Here is a 23,922-nt window from a genome sequence, read left to right as displayed (position 1 = left end):
ATCCAAACACTCATCTTGGAAATAATAGTAATAAAAGAAATGTCTTTGTACACATAAATGTGAGTGCAACAACAGGGTAAAAAAACCTAAGTCATGTATGCATATTAGGGCCATTGTAGGTAAAACATTAAAAAGAAATAAAGCAGAGCCAGGGCGAGGCAATATTCAGAGAAAAGAATATCAGGGTTTTTTTCTCTGAAATGTACGACTTTATGTCAAATGTTTTTTTTAATTGGAATTCAGGATTCATGCGTAAAAGAAAATTGTTTATTGTTAATGCATGCAATTCATCAAAGGCTTCTCTTAGGCCACATGCTAAGCCAAGTTACACTTAGGATCTGAGAAGTCTGACCCCAACATGTGACAATATGCAACTCCTAACGAGATTGTATGCAGAATCAATTTCTCCACATTTGTCAAAGTTACAGCCAGCAACCAATACTTCAGAATTTGTTGCGCGGCAATGGAGAATTGTATTTAGTTTTTTTTGAGCAAGGGTTAAAATGTGTCTGAATATCTGATGTATATAAGAATTGGAGGTAGTGACCGTGACGTCACCAACTGGTTCTCTGATGTGGGTCTGTATTTAGTCAGTATTTTATACAATTTATATAAAGTGAAAGATATGAGCCCATAAAGTTGAAAGCATTTCTTGTTTTTTGGTACTTTAATCTGTCTGTAAAAACAAAACATGTAATTTCTTTTGTAAAAAAAAATTGTCTCAACTTTTCAACTTCAACATTGTTTTTATTTCAATTATGACCACATGACCACATGAAATAATTCCATCTCTCGACTCAAACCATCTCTACAACCTGCAGGAGTTTCTGTGTTGGCTAATGCTACGTAAGTGTTGGCTAATGCTATTAAAAATGCTAACCAACCAAGACAGTTATCATATTAAGAGTCCAGTTACCTCCAACAACAACAACAACAACAACAGGTTTCCCATGCTTCACTTAAGAGTTTTGCTGTCTATTAAGTGCATTTGCTCAACCATGTCATATTATCTGCAATTAAGCACATGAATGCATTGCTCTTTGTGAACTCAATCCATAAATACATTTTAGATTTCTCGAGTAACAGGGTGATGTATTGATGCACCACAAGGTGATATTCTTATATATACTCTCAGTAAGTGCATCAGAAGATGAACCACACAATGACATGTGGTATGGTAGCTTCTGTTATTACAGTCTCTGTGGTTGGAAGTCTAGTTTCACTGCTGTGTTCCTGTTCTCACATCTCTAATCAACCTAAGTGTCTCCTAATTGTTCTTTTTTTAATCTTTTACCGTGAAGCAGATATTGTCGTCTTATTTGACCTCATCACAGGATCTAATCACAGTTGCTCAAAGTGCGGCATACCACAGGTATCCAACCTATGGAAATACAGCCTCTCTCTCCCGTCTAAGTCTAGAAGATAAGAGAGTAAGCCCAGTATCTTATGAGGGTGATCTCTTAGGTGATTCCAGTGCTGCTGTGGAGCAAAGGAGAGCTTTCCAGGCTTAGTCCCGTTTATAACAACATGGGCACCCACTGTCAGGCAAGCAAATACACAAACCATCTCAACCTCACATACACAAAGATTGCAGACAAAATGGATGCAGATTTTTTTTTTTTTTAAAGTGAAAATGTTCAAGGACTTATACTGAACAATTAATTCAAAGAATGCAGGGCCAACTGAGCAACAAACACAGACGTGGACCTAGACATAACATAAAAGCAAGTGTAAACAAACTGCTTCATCCTTTCAAGGAATATGCATTCCTCAACCCTGGAGGACACAGACTGGATGAGTTTCCTTTGATGAGTGGCAAAGTATATGTCTGTGGAGTCCCACACATGAACTTGAAAAGATCTACTGGAACAGTACACCGAAACTGCCCTTGGATAGACATGTTTATGACCTTTTCCACAAAGTTTATTTTTATTTTTTGACCAAATTGTACCACAATCTTTTCAAACACCATGTTCAAATTGTGTTTTTCCTTTTTCGCAACCATCTGCTATTTTGGAAATGAGGGCCTTGTACAGTGTTGTGAAGTTAATTATCCCCTGGTGTGAGAAATGTATCAGAGAGACCAATTGTTTGGTCATGAGGACACAGAGAAATACAATGAGCAGGAAATGGGTGTCTTGAAAACTGCAACAAAAAAACAGACCCAATGTCCAACAGAATAGGCTTTCCAGATCTGAAAGTACTCTGTGGAGATCTCGGCCACTGGTGGCATTGAAAAGCAATATCTTAATGACCTTATGTTGTTTGTAATGTGTGCTTCGAGTTTACGTGAATGGCTAGCCGGTAAAATCGAGTTCAAGTGATTTGAATTTGGCGTACGCTGACCTCAATAACCAGCTCTTTTTACTTTCTCCATGAAGAACACATCTTCCCTTCAACGTTAGTTTAGGATCCACAATTCAAATAAGAGAAGAAGATCCTGCTCAGAAAACAACATGTCAGAGCATGAATATGAGGAAGATGTACTGGGAGAAGTCTGAGGTGTAACTTTCAGCCAATTGTTGACCTCCTTAACACTTTGGTTCTGCCCGCTGAGCTCTCAATCACAACAGATCCAAGAGAGCCATTGATCAGAATGTTGATATTATTACGCCTGGAAAAATAGTTCCTTACAAGTGCTGAATTCCAAAGTCAAATTTGAGTAACGTTCATTGAATACTGACAAAAGGTAAACAAAGAATTTCACAATATCTAAAAAATAAAACATTTTTGGTAAACATGGTAGAGGTTTATGTAAACTAAGTGGCTGATGTTGTCAATGGACAATGACATTTAGTTACACTGGTATGGTCTTTTAAGTTAGCTAATGTTAGCACAACACTGGCTAACAGAGCAACTGTGACATCAAGAGGAGAGGAGTTAGCTTAATGTCAGGTCGCCAACCTCAGCCAGGTTTGCTTCCTCCTTATTTCTGTGATCATTTTAAAGAGATCTGGAAGAGTATAGATAGGTTGGTTGCGGACATATTTTTAAGATGACATAAATTACCAGAAAATATAACCACATATACACCCAGCTCAATATTCGCTCCTCTTCTTCTGACCTAGCAACAACAAGTAAAGGGGAGGGACTTAGGAGGGGTCAACTGCAGAGTGCAGTAATATGTCGACAGCCAGATTAATCACTTCACATTTGTAAGAGTATGTGAAAAGCACTTCTGAAGAAGCATGAAATGTCTTTTACTCATCCGTTTCCAGACAAAAGATTTATAACTTCTGGTAAATCTGACTCTTGAATGCTGATTAAATAGACACATGGTGACAAATTCATGTTTGGCCTCATTATGGTTGTAATGTTGAGTAAAAGGCTTATTTCTCAACCTGGCTAGCTCAGACCTGCCAAATGACAGATGGTTTTTTGATTTTAGGTGCAGAGATTTTGAGGCAACCGTATCACATGCCACATGCCCACAGCACTGTCCCAAATGAATGTTCTAAATATTCATCACAAGAAATTAGATCACACGTGTCTTGCATGGCAGAATTAATCACAAAATGTGGTTGAAAGGACATTGTGTGGTGAAACAGTGGGTAGCCAACCACAGCAAAAAAACTTAATTACAGAGAGTAGAAGTAAAGAGGATGTTTTACGTGTGCTAGTGAATGGATGAGGAGTATGCAGTCGTAAAAAAGACTTTGATGGATGCTTCGGGTAAACGAGAAGATACATCATCTGTCCTGACTAAACTGCTCTTGTTGCAAGAGTTGTGGTTTCACATAGCAATTTGTCAATAGTGTGTGAAGACAGTGTTGTTCGTAAAACTTTTCAGGGTGGTACAAGTCTAGCAGGTAATGTATTGCAAAACTTGGTTTTTGACTTAATGAGCAACATTTCAGAAAAACACAGCCTTAAGCATTAGGAATTTAACACTCAAAAACTCAGCTAATCTGCTTCATTTGAACTGTATGGGTGTGCTTTGATCAGATGTGATTCACATTGGTCTGACAACATCAGGAAACTACCCCACAACTGTCCTTACATTTTAATTCAACGGTTGCTTCACCTTGATGTGGTGCACAGAAGTATGTGACATTGCTTTTTTTTTAAACTGAGCTCTGCCCACTTCAAACCAGTGAAAGGATCACAGATGTTGCAGACATTTCTGATGTAAAATTACAAAAGCTTTGGTGGAAATTTTTTTTTTCAACTTTTCCTACTATTACATGCCAAAGAGTGTACTGTGAAAAGGCCTATAGAAATATTTGCAGACTTTCCCTGAAATCTAAAAGATAAGAACAATTATATTTTTTACTGAAATCCTACCTGATTATTTGGTTTGTGCTGGGAAGAGGTCCCTGGGATGTTGAGCGAGTGACTCCTAGTGACAGCTGCTCCTGTTGAGGCTCTCCTGTGCGGTGAGCGACCAGACGGTGATGCTTTCACGTCCTGCGGGGGGCTGCTGCTACTACTGTTACCTTCGGTCTCAAGCACTGCATCCCAAGGATCCCCTGCGACTCCTGGTACTGTCTGCTCAGTGTCTCCTGATGCAACGGATGCTTCCTCATTCTCAGCTTTACGCTTTGTAAGTGGGTCCAGATCAAGCCAGTCAAAGCGGCTGATGCTAGAAGATTCCATCACTGCTGGCTGCTGAGGAGGTGGGTTGGGTGCCAGAGAAGCTGCGACCACTTGAGAGGAATCTAGGTCAGTGCTGGCCGATTTGCCATTCTTCAAATATTCTGAGGTGCTGGCAATCTTGTCAAACAGTTTAGCCATCTCTGGGGGCATCACTGTTTGCTGTGGGAAGACCATGGCAGCTGCAGGCTGGATGGGAGTGAAGGCCAGGAAGGATGGCTGCTGCGCTGTCAGGGTCATGAAGGGCGACATGGTTGGAGTGAAACCATTCTGAAATGTGCCTGGTTTGGGGAATGGAGCGGAGGGGAACAGTGGGGAAGGCTGATGGGTGGGAGTGGACACGCTTGAGTTAGATGGGGTGGACAGAACAGGTGTCCACTGGCCACTCTGGAAAGGAGAGGAGCTACACGGATGGCCTCCAGGGTAGGAGGCACTGAGGTTAAACCCCAGTAGTGATGAGGGGCGGGACACCTTGCTGTTAACCCCAAAGTTTTCATCCAGTAGGAGCTTCTCAAGTTCCTCATTGGTCAGCTTGTCCACATCAATATCCCTGAACTTGTTCTGCTCTGCTTGCTTCTTGGTCTCTGGGAAGACGATGAGGTCCTTTTCCGGTCTATTAGTAAAGGGTAAAGGTTGAGGAGCAGTAGTGGTAGCTTTGGATGGTTTTGGTTTTGAAGAAGATGGGGATGCTGCAGAGGGAGATGAGGATGTTGAACCTGAAAGAGTAGGTCTCTTATCCCTTTGCAATTTTGCTAAAGCCTCTTCCTCCATGCGGAGTGCTTCCTCTTTACCCACGACCCCCTTTGGCTGGGGGACGTCCGCCTTGAACCCATTACCACTTGATATCTGGGCCATTGTGTCAACTGGAAAGTGCCATGAGTGTGACGGCTTTGAAGTCAGTGTGGCTCAAAGGGCTGTGTGGCAAGTCTTTAAACACCTAAAAAAGGAAAAAACATATGAGGTTCACAGAGTCAAAGCAGTCTGTATATCATTTAGAAACATTTTCAGATTGTATTAGCAGATTGGACCATATAACTATGTATAATTATAATTGCGAGTCAAACAAGCATTATATAAATAGATGTAGGCATAATCTGTATTGAATTGTTGTATGATATGAATGTCAGCTTAATTTTCCCTTAACCTTGTTGCTGTAAACAGGCTTCAATATGCTTATTGATTGTCATTTGTCACATATGTACAGCCAATAATTACTTGCACTTGCTTTGGAGTCAAGGGCATCAAGTAGGCCACATTACCAGCAAGTCGATGACATGTGAATTGATCAGTTCACTCACAACAAGCGATCCCCTATCAGTGTGCCTCTTTATTGTTCACCTTGACATTGCAAGGTGCACTGTGGTATTGTTTAACCAAGCGCTGGGCTGACCACATACCAGAAAAAGACTTAAACAAACAATTGCGCTTTCATTTATAACAAGGTGACATAACTCACACAACTTGTAACACACACATCTGCATGCTTCTGTGTAGGACAGCAGCTGACAGTTAATTATTGATTCATCCGCCGATAATTTTCTCCCATCCCACAATAATGTCATCAAACTGTGTTTTTCCTCCTCCAAAAAAAATGTGTTGCCAAACAATGGCATCTTCCATTTTTGATAATTCTAACTATTTTTGGTTAGCCTATAACAGGCAGAAGCCAAGAGTGTTCCACGTCTATAAGATGAGAAAAAACATTGCTGCAAATAGTGTCTTGTGGTCCTAAAATGACACAGTGCCTTCTCAAAGCGACCATTCATTGACCGATCACAGCCCCAGGGTTGAGTGAGTTCCTTCCCTCCCCAGGCGTCACCGGCCTCTCCTGAGCTTCCCCTCCCATTGTGGTGGAGAGGGCTGGCTGTGCTGGGGCTCAAGCTAGCCTAGCACTATTGTGCAGCTGAGGAATTTGGCATGCTAAGCAGCCCAACGGGTCGCTCTCTCTTCCTCTGGCTTTCTCTCACTCCGTTAGCATTATGTTACCACCATGGCCCAAGATTGTCTTATCAGCTGTGCTAACATCAGCAGGCAGTGACAATGTGTCTGCATTCATTAAGCATTCGACTAGGAGAGCTTGGTGCCAACTTTGCCAAGAACACAGCTTTGGGACTCTAAATGCATAAAAGGTCGTCTTTTGGTGCCTGCTGTCACTGATAATTCATTCTGTGCAGAAATGCCACATGCTTTGACCAAGGTAGTTCCTCCATATATTATTGTTTTCGAACAATTATTGCATTTAGAATGCATTGTGAGACTGATTAAAGCTCAGTAGTTAAAGTCACTGCTTCATAACCAAAAGGTCAGAGTCCCTTATCTGCCAAATGTCAAGTTAACATACTGAGCCAGACACAAAAAAAACAGCAGCAACTTCCTGAATCTGTACGTAAACACTGGGTTTTAGAAACCACATAATAAGATTACAGTTCATAAACATTAGTCTTGGGGGTTTTCACTGGTTTGCACTGTAGATAATTGTCGATTTGGCAGATAATCTAATTTGCAGTAGTTCAAAAACAAGAAAGGCTGACAAAAGGGAAATAGGATGTTTTAACAAAGGAGATTCAGAAGGACTCAAACTATATGAAAATAACTACAAACACATCTAAACACAGAAAATCCTGAATCAAGATATCCATATGCATAAAATCCATATATGGCAAAAGGAGACATACAAAGGAGGTAAGCCCCACTTATGGGGAAATGCCAACTGCAGCCAAGACAAATAGTCTACTGCACTGCACCGTGGCAAACGATGGCCGAGCTCCAGTCCTGTAAGAGCTTAATTCAATGCGACATTACTACCGTTAACAAGACAACAGCAAATCGAGCCTTAAGCCTCCAGTGAAAAAACTTGATTGAGTGAAAAGATTGGAAGATGCAGACGTCACAATAACAATGTGGACTGGGGAGACTGGAGAATTCCCAGATCATTTGCTTAATTGTTTCACCAAGTTTCTACCGTCATGTTTTCTTTAACCCCTTAACATATAGTTTACTTAAAACTGTCCTTTAGGTAGGTTTATGGTTGTACAATCTTTGTATTCTACCTATCTAACTGCCTCACATATATATTCTATATCAGCTTGTTCCAGATTATCAATGAAACTAAATTAAGTTGAAATATAATCAAACCATAGATTTTATGTTTTTATTGGCAGCACCATTCCATTAAATGTTCTACATATTTTAGAATTTTTTTATAAATATTTTTTGCCAAACTTCAGACATATTTGGTATCTTCTGAAACTTTGGGATTTCCATTAAAATGAGTTATTAAAGAATAGCTTCTAAAATGTACAAGCTTGTTCTCACACAACAGTTCGGTGCCCATATGAACGTTGCAACAGGTGTTGTTTTCTGGAGTCATTCCTCCTATACTACATCCTTTTTCAAGCAATTTCAGTGCAAGTGATGGGGGGGGACAAAAATCCACATTCCTTGTTCTGTGCAGAAATACATCCCAAAGTAGATCTAATGCAAAGTCAAATGAATCTTCCAAAGATACAATTGTTTTAGTATAAAAACAATATATGCAAACACTGTTTTGTATTATTCTCAGGGAAAGAAATGTTATACTAAAATGACTAACTATGGAAAATATATCTTGCTTCAGATAAACTGTGGAAAACATTTTTGCACAGAACAAAGCCTGAAAGCATGTTAGGAGAGGATGAATGATGTAAGCAAAACCTATTTCAGTGTTGATATGGGCACCGGACTATCGTTTTATAAATGTTTTTAAAAATTGTGAACCAATCTTGAACTAATGGGACTGTGTGAGAGTTTTGCCAATATGTGTGTAAAAGTGACAACAATACACTGTATAGCTGATCAAAGTTCAGGACAACATCTTTTAAAAAGGAAAATAAGTAACCAGGTCAAGGTTTATAGATTTGTCTTTTACTGAGGCTCGCCTGCAAAACATTACGTCTACCAAAAGAAGCAAAACCTGACAGGTCCACTGTTAATACTGACAACCATATCCTATGCTTATTTTTACAAATGCATGCAAAGTAACAACACCTGCAAACTAACCCTTTTCAACTGTAAGACCATTAACCCAACACAGAATTGCACAGTTGGTGATGGTCACAAGCAGAGTAACATGCAATCACTATACAGCAGTTCCTATTCCGTTTGAATTCCTGCTTTGTTCACAGCAGTGTGTGAGGTTCTTCTCCAGTTAGTTGCCATGTCAAAGGGGACTTGTAAATTTGTTATTCAGACTATATAATGTTAATCCTTGCATTTTAATTAGCTAAAATGGAAACGATCCCTTGAATGACTGTGAGGGGAACACTGTGTTTCATCTGATCCGAAGTGTTGACGGTTAACAGTGGGATATTGTAGAGTGTATACTCACATTTTGGAAGACATTCAAGAAATTCAATTGACACAGCCTGTGGGTCGCTAACGCAACAGAGCAACTCTACATAGTTTTTGGGCCATGACATACGTAGCGGTAGACTAACGTATCTGCTAGCTAGCTAACCTGTCGGCTGATGCTCACCTGACAACAAATGATGCGTTGTGAATCGTTCACAAGACGTGCACGTTTGTTTTTCCTCACACTGCAACGTTACACAACTTAAAAATCCAACCTACTTAGTTGTTAAAATGAGACAACGGCGAATCATACGAAAGGGATCAAGCTAACCCAGTGGGCTAGCCGGATCAAATGCCACTTCTTGATACTTTTGCCGTTGGAACTTTTAACTTTTGACTTTGTTGGATGCTACGTTAGCCGCTAAACGGTAACATTACGCGAAAAGGCAGCCATGTCGCTCGGAGACATAAACCGAAACTGGATTTAGCAACATAGCGATAACTTACATGACTCTTCCGTACTTTGAGGGGCACTGATTTATGAATTTAAAAGTACCTAGGCAACTGCTTTGGTCCTGCCAAGTACCCACAACAAGGAAGAAGGTTTTGTCATACGGGAAACGGCCGGATGCTACGGAGACGCAACCACCGATGTCAGGCAACTACAAACTAAAACTTTAATACGCAGACATTTACTGTAAAAACAAATATCCTTTATTACCTTTTAGCGGTGCGGTGTTTGGAGCCATTTTTCCTGCAGCTGCATTTTTCCATCCACTTGCACCGACGCGACGTCAGTTCCTGTTGAGGTGGTTGGATAGACTTTTGGTTGGACACCGACGGATAGCGTTTCTGCTTGGCCGAGTCACTTTGTGAAAGATTAAATGGGAAAGCAGTGCCACCGTGTGGAATAAAGAATGTAGTGTCGAAAAAAAACTTAGTGAATTCAAAAGAGTTCAGCAGAAGTTCAACGTGTTTAATGCAACATTACAATATTACAACGCCACCAGCAATGTACTCAGATATTTAAAATAAAGTAGCAATACCAGTGTAGAAATAACGTTACTCTGATACACGTAAAAGTCCTACTTTTAATAAAGTAAGAGCAATAACATATACCTAAAGTAGCAAAAGTAAAATTATTCATTATGCAGAATGGATCATGTCAGAATAATATATCACTGAATTATCATTTCTGATGCATTAAGGTGTAAGCATCACTGTATACCCTGCAGGCATATTCACCTATAACAACACATCATACATTATTAGTTGATTTATATGTTGTATCAATGATCTGAATCAGTCAAAGTCAAATTTAAATACCTCAAAACTTCACAACAGTACAGAACTTGAGTAGATGTACTTAATTACATTCATTTGAATGAACACCACATTCAAATGCAGATGATTTAATCAGTGATAAATAAAAATCCAAAACAAAGTTTCAATTGTTATTGTATAACAAGCACAGTGGGCACTCTGCTAGATTATGAGAACATTTTGATGATAATACCACTTGAGTAGCGTTATTATTGCAGGACCTTTACTTGTTATAGGATCTTTTTTTGCTTTCTTAATACTTATTTCTAGTAAAATGTGCTGGGTGTGTGATGTTATTTGCAATCTGAAAGTGGGGCTTAATGTAACACTTTTCTTTTGTCAGAAAAAAAATATTATTTGGGGCCTCTACCATTTTTAAGCATTATTTATTTGCTCATCATTTTCTGGTGAATAATTTATTTTCCTTGGTTTCTCCATTAAAATGTTTCACTAGAGAGAGAAAATAACCCACCTTTATATTTACTGCTACAATAGTCGGCTACTATTATCTTTACATCAGGTCTGTTTTTAGATGGAGTCGTCAGAATAGAAGAGAAATAATAAACGATATAAATGATGCGATAATAAACTCAGAATACATACATACACAGCACACAAAATGCGTATTTTTAAATCTAGATTTTTATATGGGCTTTTGGACAACGTAAAAACAATTTTGGCCCAAATGTGCCGAGGAAATCACTCAAATCAATGCTAAATATTTTCCATCTCCGTTCATTGAATATTCACTGGACCTCTGCTGTCGTGATATGTTAGGTATGTTTAATCCGGTTTTAAAATATGAATACTAATGATTCTTACATCGACCACTAACTCCGCCCATGTCGGGGATTCATGATCGCCACGTACAGTTTGTCTCAACGCACCTTAAGCCATGGGTTGACACTGTGATACACTTTGACTGACAGGTTGAGCGCCCAATCAGCTCTCAACGCGACTGTTTCACAAAGAAAGTTTAGTTTTATCTCTCCAATCAGAAGCATCGAAGGCGGGGCGTTGCCATGGAGATCACAACCTTTTTTCTGCCTTAGGTTGTGGCCACAGGAGGCTCGCATTGGTGGTGGATGACAGCTGTAAACAAGCTCCAGAGAAGCTCAGGCACTTTGAGGAAAACTAAACGGTAAGAGCGCGGTAAAGAGTAAAAAGAAAAAAAAAGAGCTCAAAGTAAGTGTTAGTTTACATGTACATGTTATTTTTACACGAAATGTCATTCATTATTGCAATTAAATACATCATGTGTCTCCGGTTGTAGCCTTTCTACAGCTGGGAAGTAATTAACTGGCAACCGTCTTTGCGAAAGAAGCTATTTTTTGATACCGTTAGCATTTGTGTTCATTATGAAACACGAGTTGCAGGTTGGCAACACTCTTTAAATTGATATGGATGTGATAGCGGAATTGTCTTGATGTTAGCTTGTTGGTCCTTTATCCACTAACCACGTGTGTTGTGGTCCTTTGTGTTGGGGAGTTGCTTGAGATTACAAACAAACTTGCATAGCCTCATCCCAAATTATCCCAGTTGAAGTTGTGATTTGTGCCCTTTTTGCAGTTATTTAGGAATGAAGAATGTTTTTTGTAAAGATAAAGCACCTGTCCGCACTGTATTGGTTGTTAGCTTGGTTGGACACTTTTTCCTCATTTGTGAACCTAACCAGATGGTGAGGGGTGAAGCCATGGCCCACTGTGGGCTGTTACTGCTGAGTCTGTGGCTGTGTATCCAGTCAGTCCCTATCAGTGTGGACAAGACCAACGAAAAGGCTCAAGAGGAGGATCTGGAGCCACCACAGAGCGCTGTGAGTCCGTGTCATAGACCGTAATATTACATTTAATTCTGGGTCTTACAGCTAATTACACCAAATACCTCTCAATCATCCCAAGTAGGGAATCATTTGGGCGTATAGTGTCTCAGCAAAGGGTGTTTCACAATGAAAGTAAACCTGCTTGTGGGTAAAAGGTGGACTGGAAAATTATATTCAGCATATTTTAGTTTTTTTTGTATTTGCTCAAAACAAACAAGAGTAATATTAGTTGCCACCCTTTTTTTAGTAAGAGTTATGCGAGACAGAAGTTTTCTGTAACGTCTCTAAGTCAAGTTGGATATTAACAAGTCAAATTCAGTTTACCTGGAGAATTTATATTAGTCCTCTATCGACACTAATGTGTGCTTTGGCTTGTTCTTCAGGAGACCGGGCTGCACTATGACCGCTACCTCAGGGAAGTCATTGAGTACCTTGAGAAAGACCCCCACTTCAGAGAAAAGCTAAAAAATACCAACATGGATGACATCAAGGTATGTCTGCAGGTGCACTAAACATGCCAAGTTCTTTGTTGACATGATCACTTTTTGGTGAACCGTGGCGTATTGATTCTCTGCTTGCAGCAAGGCAAACTTTCCAAAGAGCTGGACTTTGTCCACCACAATTTCCGGACGAAGCTGGACGAGTTGAAGAGGGAGGAGATGGGCAGGCTGCGGATGCTCATCAGAGCCAAACATGACATCCAGAGGGGGGACGGTACGTAAGCATCGTGTCTTGCTGATGTGTCACTCACAAACTTGTGCTTCTTGAAGTTTCACAAGAAGTTTTGTAATACACATCAGCACTTGACACATTGAAGATAGGATGTGGCTCTTAAACACAGGAACATGATGTAATACAGCACTTACTTCAGCTAACAGTTTCTTACACTGGCCAGTGTGTGCTGCTGGATGAAACGTTCTGCAAACAGAAATTAAGTGTAATTTAAAAACCAGAAGTACAGGTCGAAGTCGCATCACATCACATTAAAAACATAATGGTCAGAGACATTAAGAAATATGGTGCAAGTCAGGCAAAATGTGTAGAAACATTTCAGAGGTGGTGTCCAAGTGCAGAGAATCCCTCACCATTGTGCTTAGAAATTAATTTACTCTTATTTAACTCGTCCAGTGTACATTTGAGCTGAAACTTAAGTAAACTGTGACATTATAACTGCTTGCCTGTCAGTTATATGCTAAGCTACTGAAGCACAAAATCTAATTGGGACACACATGGGAAAGAGCAACCAATGAGCTGAATGATGCAATCTCTCTTTGTTTACACACAGTCTAAAAAGTAAAATATCTGTATCACATTTTAAGTTCCTGCAACTGCAAAACACTTGATCTAACTTTTTTTACAGTTAAATAAAACAGTTTCATTATCCGCTTCCATGCAGGCCGGACAATAGACCACCAGTTCCTGCTGAAACAGTTTGAGCATCTCAACCACCAGAATCCCAGCACTTTTGAGGTGGAGGACCTGGACCGCCTCATCCAATCGGTACATTACAATTTATGTAAATGTAATGTAATGTCAGTCCTGACAATATTTTCTGGAGTTGTGTTTGGTGTCATTATTTACTATTAATGCTGTGGGACTTTGACACTTGCATTTACCAACAGCCATAACCTTTCTATATACTGTTTAGCAGGTGAGTACCGACAGGGCTATAGAATAAAGATTTACATAAGGACTGTCTGTTTCAGTACCCGGGCTATTACTGCTGCTGAGTGGCTTTGAAGGGCAGCAGAACAGAGGTAGAAATCCAGGTGTGAATTCTCTCTTCCCAAACTTTTTGTTTTAATTTTTAGGCGACTGTAGACCTGGAGAACTTTGACAAGGACCGCCACGACGAGTTCAAGAGGTATGAGATGATGAAAGCACATGAGAGGAGTGAGCGTCTGAAGACCATGAGTGAGGAGGAACGCAAGGCAGAGGAGCAGCACTATGAGGAGATGAGAAAGAAACATGCCGACCATCCAAGAGTTAACCACCCTGTAAGACTCCTGCTCTCATGAAGTTTGTTGACGCAAATAGAGATTACAACTCATTTTGTAAAGTAGGAGTAAGAATTGTTATTTTCATTTTTTTTTATTAGTTGATTATTTGAATGTAAGGTACTAATTCCATAACTTGGGAAACATTGGAATTTTGTTTAGCAGGTTTTATTTAACTTGTCATAGGCGGTGTGGTGACTATCTAAAAACAAAAACTCTTCAGTCACCTGATGGTGGTTTGAGGACAAACTTTACTCGAGTTCAGAGGAAAAAAGAAAAGAAAAAATATGGTTGTGCAAGGTTGGTCTCTTTGGGTGATGTTCCCATTTATGCAACAAAAAAGGTTATTAACAAACAGAAAAGTTCCTGGCTTTCCTCTGGCTGTCGGTAAGAACTGTGTAAACCCATCATCACCATCCCACTTAAACTAATCACCACTCATTTTAGGCAGCTGGACCGCTGCTGGGTGTCAAACAAACAAAAGAAAAAGGTACTGCACCCTTGTGGTCAAAATAAAACTTGCAGAAGACGCTAACTTAAAAGGTGGCTCCTACAGGCGGGTTGATAAATGATCAAACCACAAAATACAGTACAGTATAGTGAGGTAGAAAACCTTATGGAAATTGTGAGGTGAAGTGCTTGAAGATGAGCTGACACCTACTACTGTGTGTTTGTGTGCAGGGGAGTGAAGACCAGCTGAAGGAGGTGTGGCAGGAGTCGGACGGCTTGGATCCGGATAACTTTGATCCCAAGACCTTCTTCAAGATCCACGGTAACCAGAAACCTTATGTCTAAATAGTCAAGAACAACTAACGCTTATCTGGGGTTTCCACTGTTCTCTCTCTAAATACTGTTGGAAATTAGAATTTAATTGTGATTTTTCAATCTAGTGACAAGTCTTCTTTCATCAAAAAAGGGAAATGTGTGCCTGAAAGTGTTTGATCCAATGAGCACCATATATCCTAACACACTGTTGACATAATATTAATCTGATTTACCTGTGACAACACTTACCTTTGGATGAAATGACGTGTTCATTCCAGCCATTTGTTTTGTATTTCAGACAGCAATGGAGATGGCTTCTTCGATGAGAACGAGCTTGAAGCTCTCTTCACTAAAGAGGTATTTATTTGAATGTATTTATGTCCAACTGGTTCTGGATGTTTTAGGATAATGTAATATACTTTATATATATATATATACACATATATGTAGAAGCTTTTGAGGTAAAATCTGCATCTCTATGCCTGTTGAAGCTGGAAAAGGTGTACAACGCAGGAAATGAAGAAGACGACATGGTTCGTATGGAGGAAGAGAGACTAAGAATGAGAGAACACGTTCTGAATGAGGTGAGACACAACAATAACAGATTGGGAACTTCTCTTGTGCTATACTGATACAGTAATGACCAGCTCTCATCATGCCCCTTAAATGATATGGCATCCTTTAAGTGCAGTCAGTAAAACGATACAGCCCTTTTCTATTGGAATTTAGACAGAACATAACTTCAAGTGCATTCCCCCTCCTAAACAATGACGGAGGCAGTGCTTTAGCAGGGAGTTGAAAGGTCAAGACAGTCCTCTGGCCAACAATTAATCTTGGAAGACCATTTATTGACCCGTATGTTGATTAAAGCTGCTTCATGTGTTGTGATGTTCAGGTGGATGCCAATAAAGACAGACTTGTATCAATGAGTGAGTTCTTGGCTGCCACTAAGAAGGATGATTTCCAGGAGAAAGAAGAGTGGGAGGTAAGAGCTAGATTATATAGAAATGTCTGTTAGAATGACTGAGAGAAATATAAGTTTTCTTTTGAGAGGATGATGTTTAGAGAGTTAAGTCAAAATGTGGTCGGCCCGCTGTCATGTCAGTGTATTTTATCAATATGACATTGAACTAATCGTCAGTTGGAGAGCTGCTGTCTCTTTAAAGTCGTACAAATGAAAGGTAGTAAACCGTTGCAGATTCCCTATTTAAGACAAAATCAGCCACCATGTGACACAATTTGTTGTTATGTTTTATCATCAGAAATGCATCCTATTATTTATTAAATGAATTACATCCTATAATTCCCTGTCCTTCACAGACTTTAGATCAAAACCCTGTTTACACTGACGAAGAGTTGAGAGTGTATGAACAGCAACTTGTCAATGAGGAGAATGACATCAAGAAGAAAGCAGTGGAGCTGCAGATGCAGAGGGATGAGCTGGAAAGGAAACAGGAAGAACTGAATGCTCAGAAGTTGGGGCTACAGCAGGTAAACTAAAGAAAACACACTATTTAAAGGGGAAAGACAGTCATGAATCAGGGTTTTCTTCCCTGAATAGTCTTCAGTGACTTGACAGGTGCAGTAGATGGAGTAATATCCACACAGTAACCCAATGTTCAATTGATTTTAATACATTTTTGAATTGATTTGTTAGCATGAGAAACACTTCCATGTAGCAGCACCGTTTAGCCGCATCCAAAGGTCATTGTATCCTGTAGATACTGTGCACGTACAGCACCATTTATTGCTGCCAATTTTGAGATGCAGTGGGCATATCAGAGCAAGCTATTTCTATCATGGCATGTCAAACTGTGACAATGTGCGGTTAGGGTACAGTTGTGTTAATGAACCAAGTGGAGGCTCCTGCATATTTTGTGATGCTCTAATGTTTTCCATCTTGTTTGCTCTCCTCAGGCTGTAGTAGAAATGGAAAGGATAAAAGCCGAGGTCAAACGTAAGTATCGCATTACGATCGTTTTCTAAACGCTAGTTAGCCAAAGAGTTGACACTGAATGTAGGCTTTTACAGTAATACACACAATGAAAGGTGTTCCTGCCATTTCTTTAGCACTTCTATTCATTTTGGGAACCTACAGGAGACCATAAAAATGAATGGTAACAATCAAAGCAGCAAGCAAGAGATCCTGACTTTTAGTCACTAGTATGAGGCTTTTTAAACTCTGTGGCGTTTAAGGTCATGTGTTTCAGAATGAAATATTTCTTCTGTGCCCCCCAGTAGTATCATCCAAAAAGGACTCAAAATCTCAGCAGAAACTGCAAAAGAGCAGGGAGACGTATCCTTATATACAATTTCACCATTAGCTTCACAATCAAGTAAATGCAACTCATCAACTTGTTCCACTATGACTTTCTGTTGCAGAGCCAGCTGTAGCTGAAGGTGAACCAGCACCAGTTGTACAAGCAAACAGTCAACCACTGCCTCCTGGTCACCACCAGCAAGAGGCAGCCATGGCAGGACAGTCTTAGCGGGCCCCAGTAATGTGGATGCTGTATGAATGCCAGTGAGCATGAGTGTGTTTTGTGTTTGCCCTTCGATTGCAATTTTTAATTTTTGTTTATGATTAGAAAACCACTTGACAATTGACTTGAAAATAGGCCTAAATATTAAGTGCAAATAGGAAAATCTGATTTCAGAGTGTTGTGTCCGTCCCAATTATACTGAGTGTATAATTGCATAAATCCAAAATGTGGAACTGGTCCAGTTTTTGTCGTGATCGACCCTTTTTTGTTTTTTAATTTTGAACTTTTACCTCAGCAAGGACTCTGTTCTCCATTGGAAGTGATTTGAGGTCAAAAGTGAGTGGCGGGAGGGGATTTTGGCCTGAAAAGTGAATGTTTTGTTTAGTGCACACTGTAGTTCATTGGCACTGATATTGTCTCGTAGAAAAAATACTTTGAAAAAGATGTATTCTATTAAAGAGGGATGATTATTTCATAAAAACTAATGTCAGAAACGTATCTTTATGTAGTGCTGCTGGCTAAAAAATGAAATGGTCCTATTTATATTTTTCAATTAGTAAATTAATATATGAATAATATATAGTACTCAATGTGCTGGGTCCATAAAATATTGTTCTATCTTTCATAACTTTTAATTTCACCATGTTTCAACATGGTGTACTCCAGACTGTGACAATTACCCACAATTCTCTCCAGCCAAACTTTTTGTTTGCTTTTTTATTTTTTTACAGAGTTGATACATAAAACTCATATATCCTGTGGACCAGATGATTGAAGAACATATTTAGTTTACAGATCAAGTTACACAATTATGTATTTAAATTATTTAAATCATTAAATTATTTTAATTTAATATAATTGTGCTGGTGTTAGTGACGACTACAAGGATTCTAAAGTGGCTGTATGTGTACAGTGAGTTTGTGTGTCAGTAAATTTGTGTATTTTTTCACAATGGAATATTTTTTAGTGTATTTATTCTCTACCCCACTGTAAATTAAGTTTGGCCTTGTCTCCATCAAAGGAGATGGGAAACTTACTGAGGAAAGTCATAACATCAAAACTGTTTGATTATAGATTCATACAACAGATCAGAGATAGAATAAGTACTCAAAGATAGTTAATCTTCTGAATAATTGAGGTACCAGTGATGGGTTTATGTTACATCCCTTTCAAAAAGGCAGTTATATCTGTCCACCACCCAACGCCCTGTGTGAGGAATTCATGAAACTGTTGTACAAGGTTTGAATGTGGACAATAAAATGAATGAGCTTGCAGGTTCTGTCTCTTCTTTTAGTCATGCACATTGGCTCACTGATTATAGAAAAAAAAAATCATATTTAAAATGTAGTGTGTTTGCATGCATTGATGGGTATATATTCAGTTTTTTAATAGATGGTTTTGAGCCGCTCCATGAGGTAACCGCCTGATGTAATTGGGGGATATTTGTTGGAGCCATCGCAGCAGGTGATCAGCGCCTCATCATCCGGCTGGACAAAGAAGGCCAGAGACTGATGTGTGCTGGAGTCTCCAACAGGGGGCAGCAAAACTCTGTGGACCTGTGGATCACACAACCAAACTGTCATTAATGATGTATGAATTTATTCTGAACATAAGCACTATTCTCATTTCATAGTTCTAGTTATGCTGGGATTTGTATCCTCCCAACATTTGTGAATAAGCCTTTATAATTCTATCAAGCACCATGGCTGCCGGGGACATCCTGTAAACCAGTTAGACCTTGATTATGTCTTATTAAGCCCCATGCAAATGCTTGTGTCCTTTTTAGAATTATACTCCAGATATGTTTTTTTTAAACAAACAGTTAAATTCATTCAGATAGGTCCTCTCTACTCACCACCGAGACCAAATGATCGCTGGTCCAGCGCTGCATTAGGTCAGCGATATTGAGGAGGACGGCTCCGGGGACGACGGGAACAGGGATGAATTCACCTGAACGTCTACGCACCTGAACAAGACAATCGGGTAGATTACATGCCTGAAGATGTCTTTTTATGAGTAACAAATACCAACACAAGCATCACACTTGCTAATCCTCGACTTTAAAGACAAAGGGTAAGAGGCGAATGTAGTTTGTCAGCATTTGTGTCACCTGCAGACCCGCAGAGCTGCTGAACAACAGGGTGACGCTTCCGTAGTCTGAATGCTCTCCACATCGTATCTGACCCTCCTTCACTTTCTCATGGTTTACTGGTGGGTAGTACAGAGGCCGCAGTGTCGATCCATTCTCATCAGCTAGGAGACACAAAAACAGCTGCTTTCAGTTGTGTTCATGATCAATTTAGATGACTTCAAAGTATCCTTTGTCTATATGTACACATGCTAACCAATGATCACTTTCTTTGTTCTCTGAAAAACTATAAAGGTCAGTTTGCCTAATGTTGATTGAGACAGTGGTTGTCTGTCTCCTATTACTGATCAATAATAATCTTCAAATCCATTGATATCTGTGATCCATTGATATCTTATGACATAAGTAACCTGACAGAAGACATGCCTCACATGTAGGCTGCGTGTGACTTCAATTAAGTTTTTTTTTTAAGCAAGGAATGTTTGTGAATGTGACATGTCAACACCCGCTCAGAGGACTCCATGTAGATAAACAAAAGATCAGCGTTGCCACATATATGAGCTCATGGAGACTCGTTGACTGTGAAGCGTACATACTTCCTATTAAACGGTGCGCGCTCAGGAACACCTCCGGGTCCAGATCCAGACTGTGGGCCAGCACCCTCAGCACCCGCAGACTCAGCTCTTTACAGCGGAGGAAGAAAGATGTCTGGATCTCCTTGAACCCTTTTACAGCACCTGATGGCCATTTCTACAGCAGAAGAGAAATTCATTGATACTGGATTTCTAAGACTGACACTGATGTTGATATTTGAAAGTAAAAAAAAAAATTGTTTATATGCTGTTCTCATCATTAAATACATACAGACACTTTAAAGAATGTGAGGATAGAGGGTATGATATACCATATCAATTGTGATGTGATAATGGACTATATAAATAAAACTGACTTGACTCTGCTCTCTGGTGAACACGTGATGAGGAAACTGTTTCTAAATGACCTCAAACACATCATTCCTGTTTCTTATTTGTGCTGATAATGACATATCTGTGTCTTGGATGAGAGGTGAAACTTAGAAGTGTGTTAGAAGTCAAACTTTGAGAATGAATCATTACAATATCAGGATGAAGAGACGAAACGTTGAATGCCTCCTTTAGGTCTACGGGGCGACTTGGATTCAACCTGAAAAACAGTTATTTCCATTTATAATGATATAATGATGATGATGATAATGTGTGTTGTGTTCATTTCTATCATTCCCACCTCTCAGTTTCCAGACAAACCCAGCCATGGTTGCAATTGTTAGCAAAGCTTTTCTTGCTGAAGGGTCGTTTCATTTCATCTGGCTGCAGGAAGAATGTCTTGGATATGGCCATAACACGATCCACCTATACATAACAAGCCTTTTTATTTGAGTACTTAAGAACAGATTTGAGGTACTTGTACTTTTCATGTTACATAACTTTTACTCAGAGGTAAATATTGCAATTTTTACTTCACTACATTTATCTGACGGCTTTAGTTACTTTTCTGATTATAACTTTGTATCCGCTTCCTGCCCAGCGAAAACAATGCATGACCAACCTTGCTGATTTTGAATGTTTGTGATAAAATTAGGGATGACGTGTCTCCTTTCTTTTACTTTCTCTGTTTTTCCTTAATTACAATCAGATATTGATTTTGCAAGTGTATTCCCCTGCCTTTTCCATGCCAGATTGATTCTGTCCACTTCTCATTTGTCCCCTCATGGATTTACAAGCCCCTGCTGACATTCTAATCTGCGGAAATGATGCCGTGGTTGCAATTAATTTGGACAGATTTTCTGGATTCAAAAGAAAAAAAGTAACTAACCCACTGTTTATTTTTATTTGCATTAGATGTCCTTCCATCACATTAGCACAACATTTTAGTTAGAATTATTTACAACCTGACATCAGTAGATAGAACTACTTTTAACCGTTTCTATCCAATATTTGATGTAAGCGACTGATGGTCTATGGCAAAAAAAGATGCAAAGAAGGCATTCAGCATTTTAAATCACATGAGGTAATCTAAATCCTTAGTTGAAGTTAAAGCACCTCACTGTGAACTTAAGTACATATCCAAGATACTTGGAGTAGTTCCCTTTTATGGAACTATATACTTCTACTCCACTATTTTGAATTCAACTAAAAAAATGTATTTATCTCCAAGGGGTAATTCTCAAAAGGGTGGGCATAGTTAAAACAACTCAAACAACATCACAAGATACAAGACACAACATGGTAGATAGATGTGGTCGAGACAGTATAATACAGACAATGTGAAAATGCATCTCCAAATGTGATGATTTTAGCTAAATAAACTATTTTAAAACAAGCTCGAAGCTACCACTTCCTGAAACGTTGACATATAAGAGTCACGTGGTTGTCACATGACAGTGACGTTTACTGTATTCCTATGGCCTAACTGTAAATGTAACTACTACCCAACAGTAGGAGTTAAAATGAGCACAACCTTAACATCTAGTGTGTAGCAGAAACGTAAACCCAAGGGCACAACAACATTAAAACGTATTTTTGACACTCAACACTTTGACTTATATAACAATAGCCTACTTCTTCCCCTCAAACTTCCACAGTGGCTCACCTCCTCCTGAGTGATCCCGGTGTTTTGCAGATAAGCGAAACCAACTTCGGTAAAAGCTACTTCAAACTGTTTACTCAAGTTGTGCATCTGCTCGTCAGCAACATCTTCCTCCTCGCTCAGGCTGTATGCGCTGAAGTCCACCACCGGGATGCTCATTTTAAAAGCTCCAAAACGGGTCTCTTATGCAGTGAAGCAGAAGGTTTGTTCGAGATGAGACATTCCTGCGCAGAATCGATCGTCCGTGATCGCCGCACAATGCATGCCGGTTAGTTAAAAAAAAGATAATGTTACAAAGTGTCTAAAAAAGTGTCTAAAAAGTGTCTACGGAGTTTCCTAAAATGAATGACGTAAAAATATAATAATTATAAAATAGGATTAACAGAATGACAAGAAACAAAATAAATCATATCATATCAATCATACATATTGTACAAGGGGGGGACGCTTAGTTCTGTGTTAGCTGCCATTTAGATCAGTGGGAAATTATTTTATAACGTTATACAAACGTTGTGCTTTGGTTCCTTTCGTATTTTTTAAAGATTTCAAGTATATTTTAAATTCACTTATGAAAACACATTTGGGGGATTACTTACTGCAAGATACAGAATTACATAACAGCAACGTTCATCATTTTTGTTTTGCAAGGTCATATCAAATGTTATATCATGTTTAGAAATAGCAGCTGGAAATTATGACATTTTCTTTTTTCTTTGTTTTCTTCTCTTTTTTTTTTTTTTTTTGTCCAGTTGTGAATATCAAACCAAAATGTCTCTACAATATGGCATGATAAAAATACATGGTCTATAGTTTCAACATTCTCACAAAGTGAGCACAGGTCATCAAAGTTGTAACGTATTTTAAGCAATTCCTTAGAGGGATAAATGTTGTTCATGATTTTGAAGTGTTTCTTTTGATTTGGGTGGTATAGGGAGGATATATTGTTCTTAGTCTATTAATTGTCCTATTACCTCATTTGATTTCTGTCATTTCTGTTTAGTCTACCAGGAAATAATTCTTCAGTTAGACAGTTCCTTATGAAATGATTATTAAATTTTTTGACTATGATTAGTATCCATTAGATTAATAATGAGGGCAGTTGTGGCTCTATGGATTGGTGTGCCATTTTATTTTTTGTCAGAAGTACAAATTTTGAGGTAGTTTGAGGAGATTTCCCGTGTGAGTCTAATATTTAATGCTTAATCGTTGGCTGTTAGTCTCATATTGTGCAATTAAACATCAATAACACATATTGTAAGTGGTTGATAATAATAATAATAATAATAATTCATTTTATTTATGGGCGCCTTTCTAGACACTCAAGGTCACCTTACAAAATAAAACAACAATAAAGCACTCAGTCCATAAAAAAAGCAGGGAAATAAAACTTCATACAAAATCAACAACAAGAAATACAACAATAGAAACACTGAGTCCATCAACAAGCAGTCATAAAAGCAGGGAAGTAAAAATACTAAGAGCAGATAAATTAAAGGGAGTAGGCCTGTCTAAAAAGGTTGGAGGATGAGCTGGATGGAGGAGGAGTACCTGAGTGAACGGGGGGTGTCTTGTATGAAGAAGCTCTGTGAGATACTGAGGGGCAAGATTATTGATGGCCTTGAAGGTTAGGAGGAGGATCTTATGCAGTATTTGAAGGGGAGCCAGTGATTAATTATAATTATAATAATAATCATAATAACGACAATAAAAGAGGTTATTTATAAAGACCTTATCGAAACGAGAAATTAGCCTTCAGTGTGCTTTAAGAGGCAGACATTAAAAAACGCCAGATACACACACACATTTAATACAGTAGGCCTACAGTATAACTGTCAAACTATACTTATGTGCACTATTATATGCTATTACTACCTAAATAGCCTACAATATGTTTTATAT

General features: G+C 39.0%; 3 protein-coding genes across 4 annotated transcripts in view; 1 reads left to right on the top strand and 2 right to left on the bottom strand.

Annotated features, from left to right (window-relative positions):
* The window catches only part of pik3c2a (phosphatidylinositol-4-phosphate 3-kinase, catalytic subunit type 2 alpha), a 45,272-nt gene extending 35,528 nt beyond the window's left edge, over positions 1-9,744 (bottom strand). The window contains exons 1-2 of the mRNA XM_084018472.1: positions 9,644-9,744; positions 4,285-5,530 (exon numbers count right to left, since the gene is read on the bottom strand). Of these exons, the coding sequence (XP_083874598.1) occupies positions 4,285-5,448 (1,164 nt within the window). The 5' untranslated portion in view covers positions 5,449-5,530; positions 9,644-9,744. The remainder of the gene's footprint in view (positions 1-4,284; positions 5,531-9,643) is intronic.
* A 1,511-nt stretch (positions 9,745-11,255) lies between these two features.
* Positions 11,256-18,583, top strand: LOC311018316 (nucleobindin-2-like). 2 transcript variants are annotated; one of them, XM_084017227.1, is made up of 13 exons: positions 11,256-11,386; positions 11,921-12,058; positions 12,448-12,555; positions 12,646-12,778; positions 13,461-13,564; positions 13,876-14,061; positions 14,743-14,833; positions 15,125-15,183; positions 15,318-15,410; positions 15,722-15,811; positions 16,147-16,317; positions 16,744-16,783; positions 17,209-18,583. In XM_084017227.1, exons 2-13 carry the CDS (start codon positions 11,921-11,923, stop codon positions 17,313-17,315), a joined length of 1,320 nt encoding a protein of 439 aa, XP_083873353.1. In that variant the 5' UTR covers positions 11,256-11,386; the 3' UTR covers positions 17,316-18,583. The 2 variants fall into 2 exon arrangements, with proteins under 2 accessions (XP_083873353.1, XP_083873354.1); XM_084017228.1 differs by having other exon boundaries at positions 11,302-11,430.
* Positions 18,281-22,232, bottom strand: LOC311018317 (uncharacterized protein). The gene is made up of 7 exons (XM_084017229.1): positions 22,027-22,232; positions 20,662-20,786; positions 20,514-20,580; positions 19,995-20,148; positions 19,420-19,562; positions 19,165-19,275; positions 18,281-18,865 (listed from the first exon to the last, which is right to left on the bottom strand). Exons 1-7 carry the CDS (start codon positions 22,180-22,182, stop codon positions 18,695-18,697), a joined length of 927 nt encoding a protein of 308 aa, XP_083873355.1. The 5' UTR covers positions 22,183-22,232; the 3' UTR covers positions 18,281-18,694.
* Between the last annotated feature and the right edge of the window lie 1,690 nt (positions 22,233-23,922).

Source organism: Eutrigla gurnardus, assembly GCF_963514095.1.
Source record: "Eutrigla gurnardus genome assembly, chromosome: 9".
Taxonomy (NCBI): domain Eukaryota; kingdom Metazoa; phylum Chordata; class Actinopteri; order Perciformes; family Triglidae; genus Eutrigla; species Eutrigla gurnardus.
This window is presented reverse-complemented; position numbering and strand designations above follow the sequence as displayed.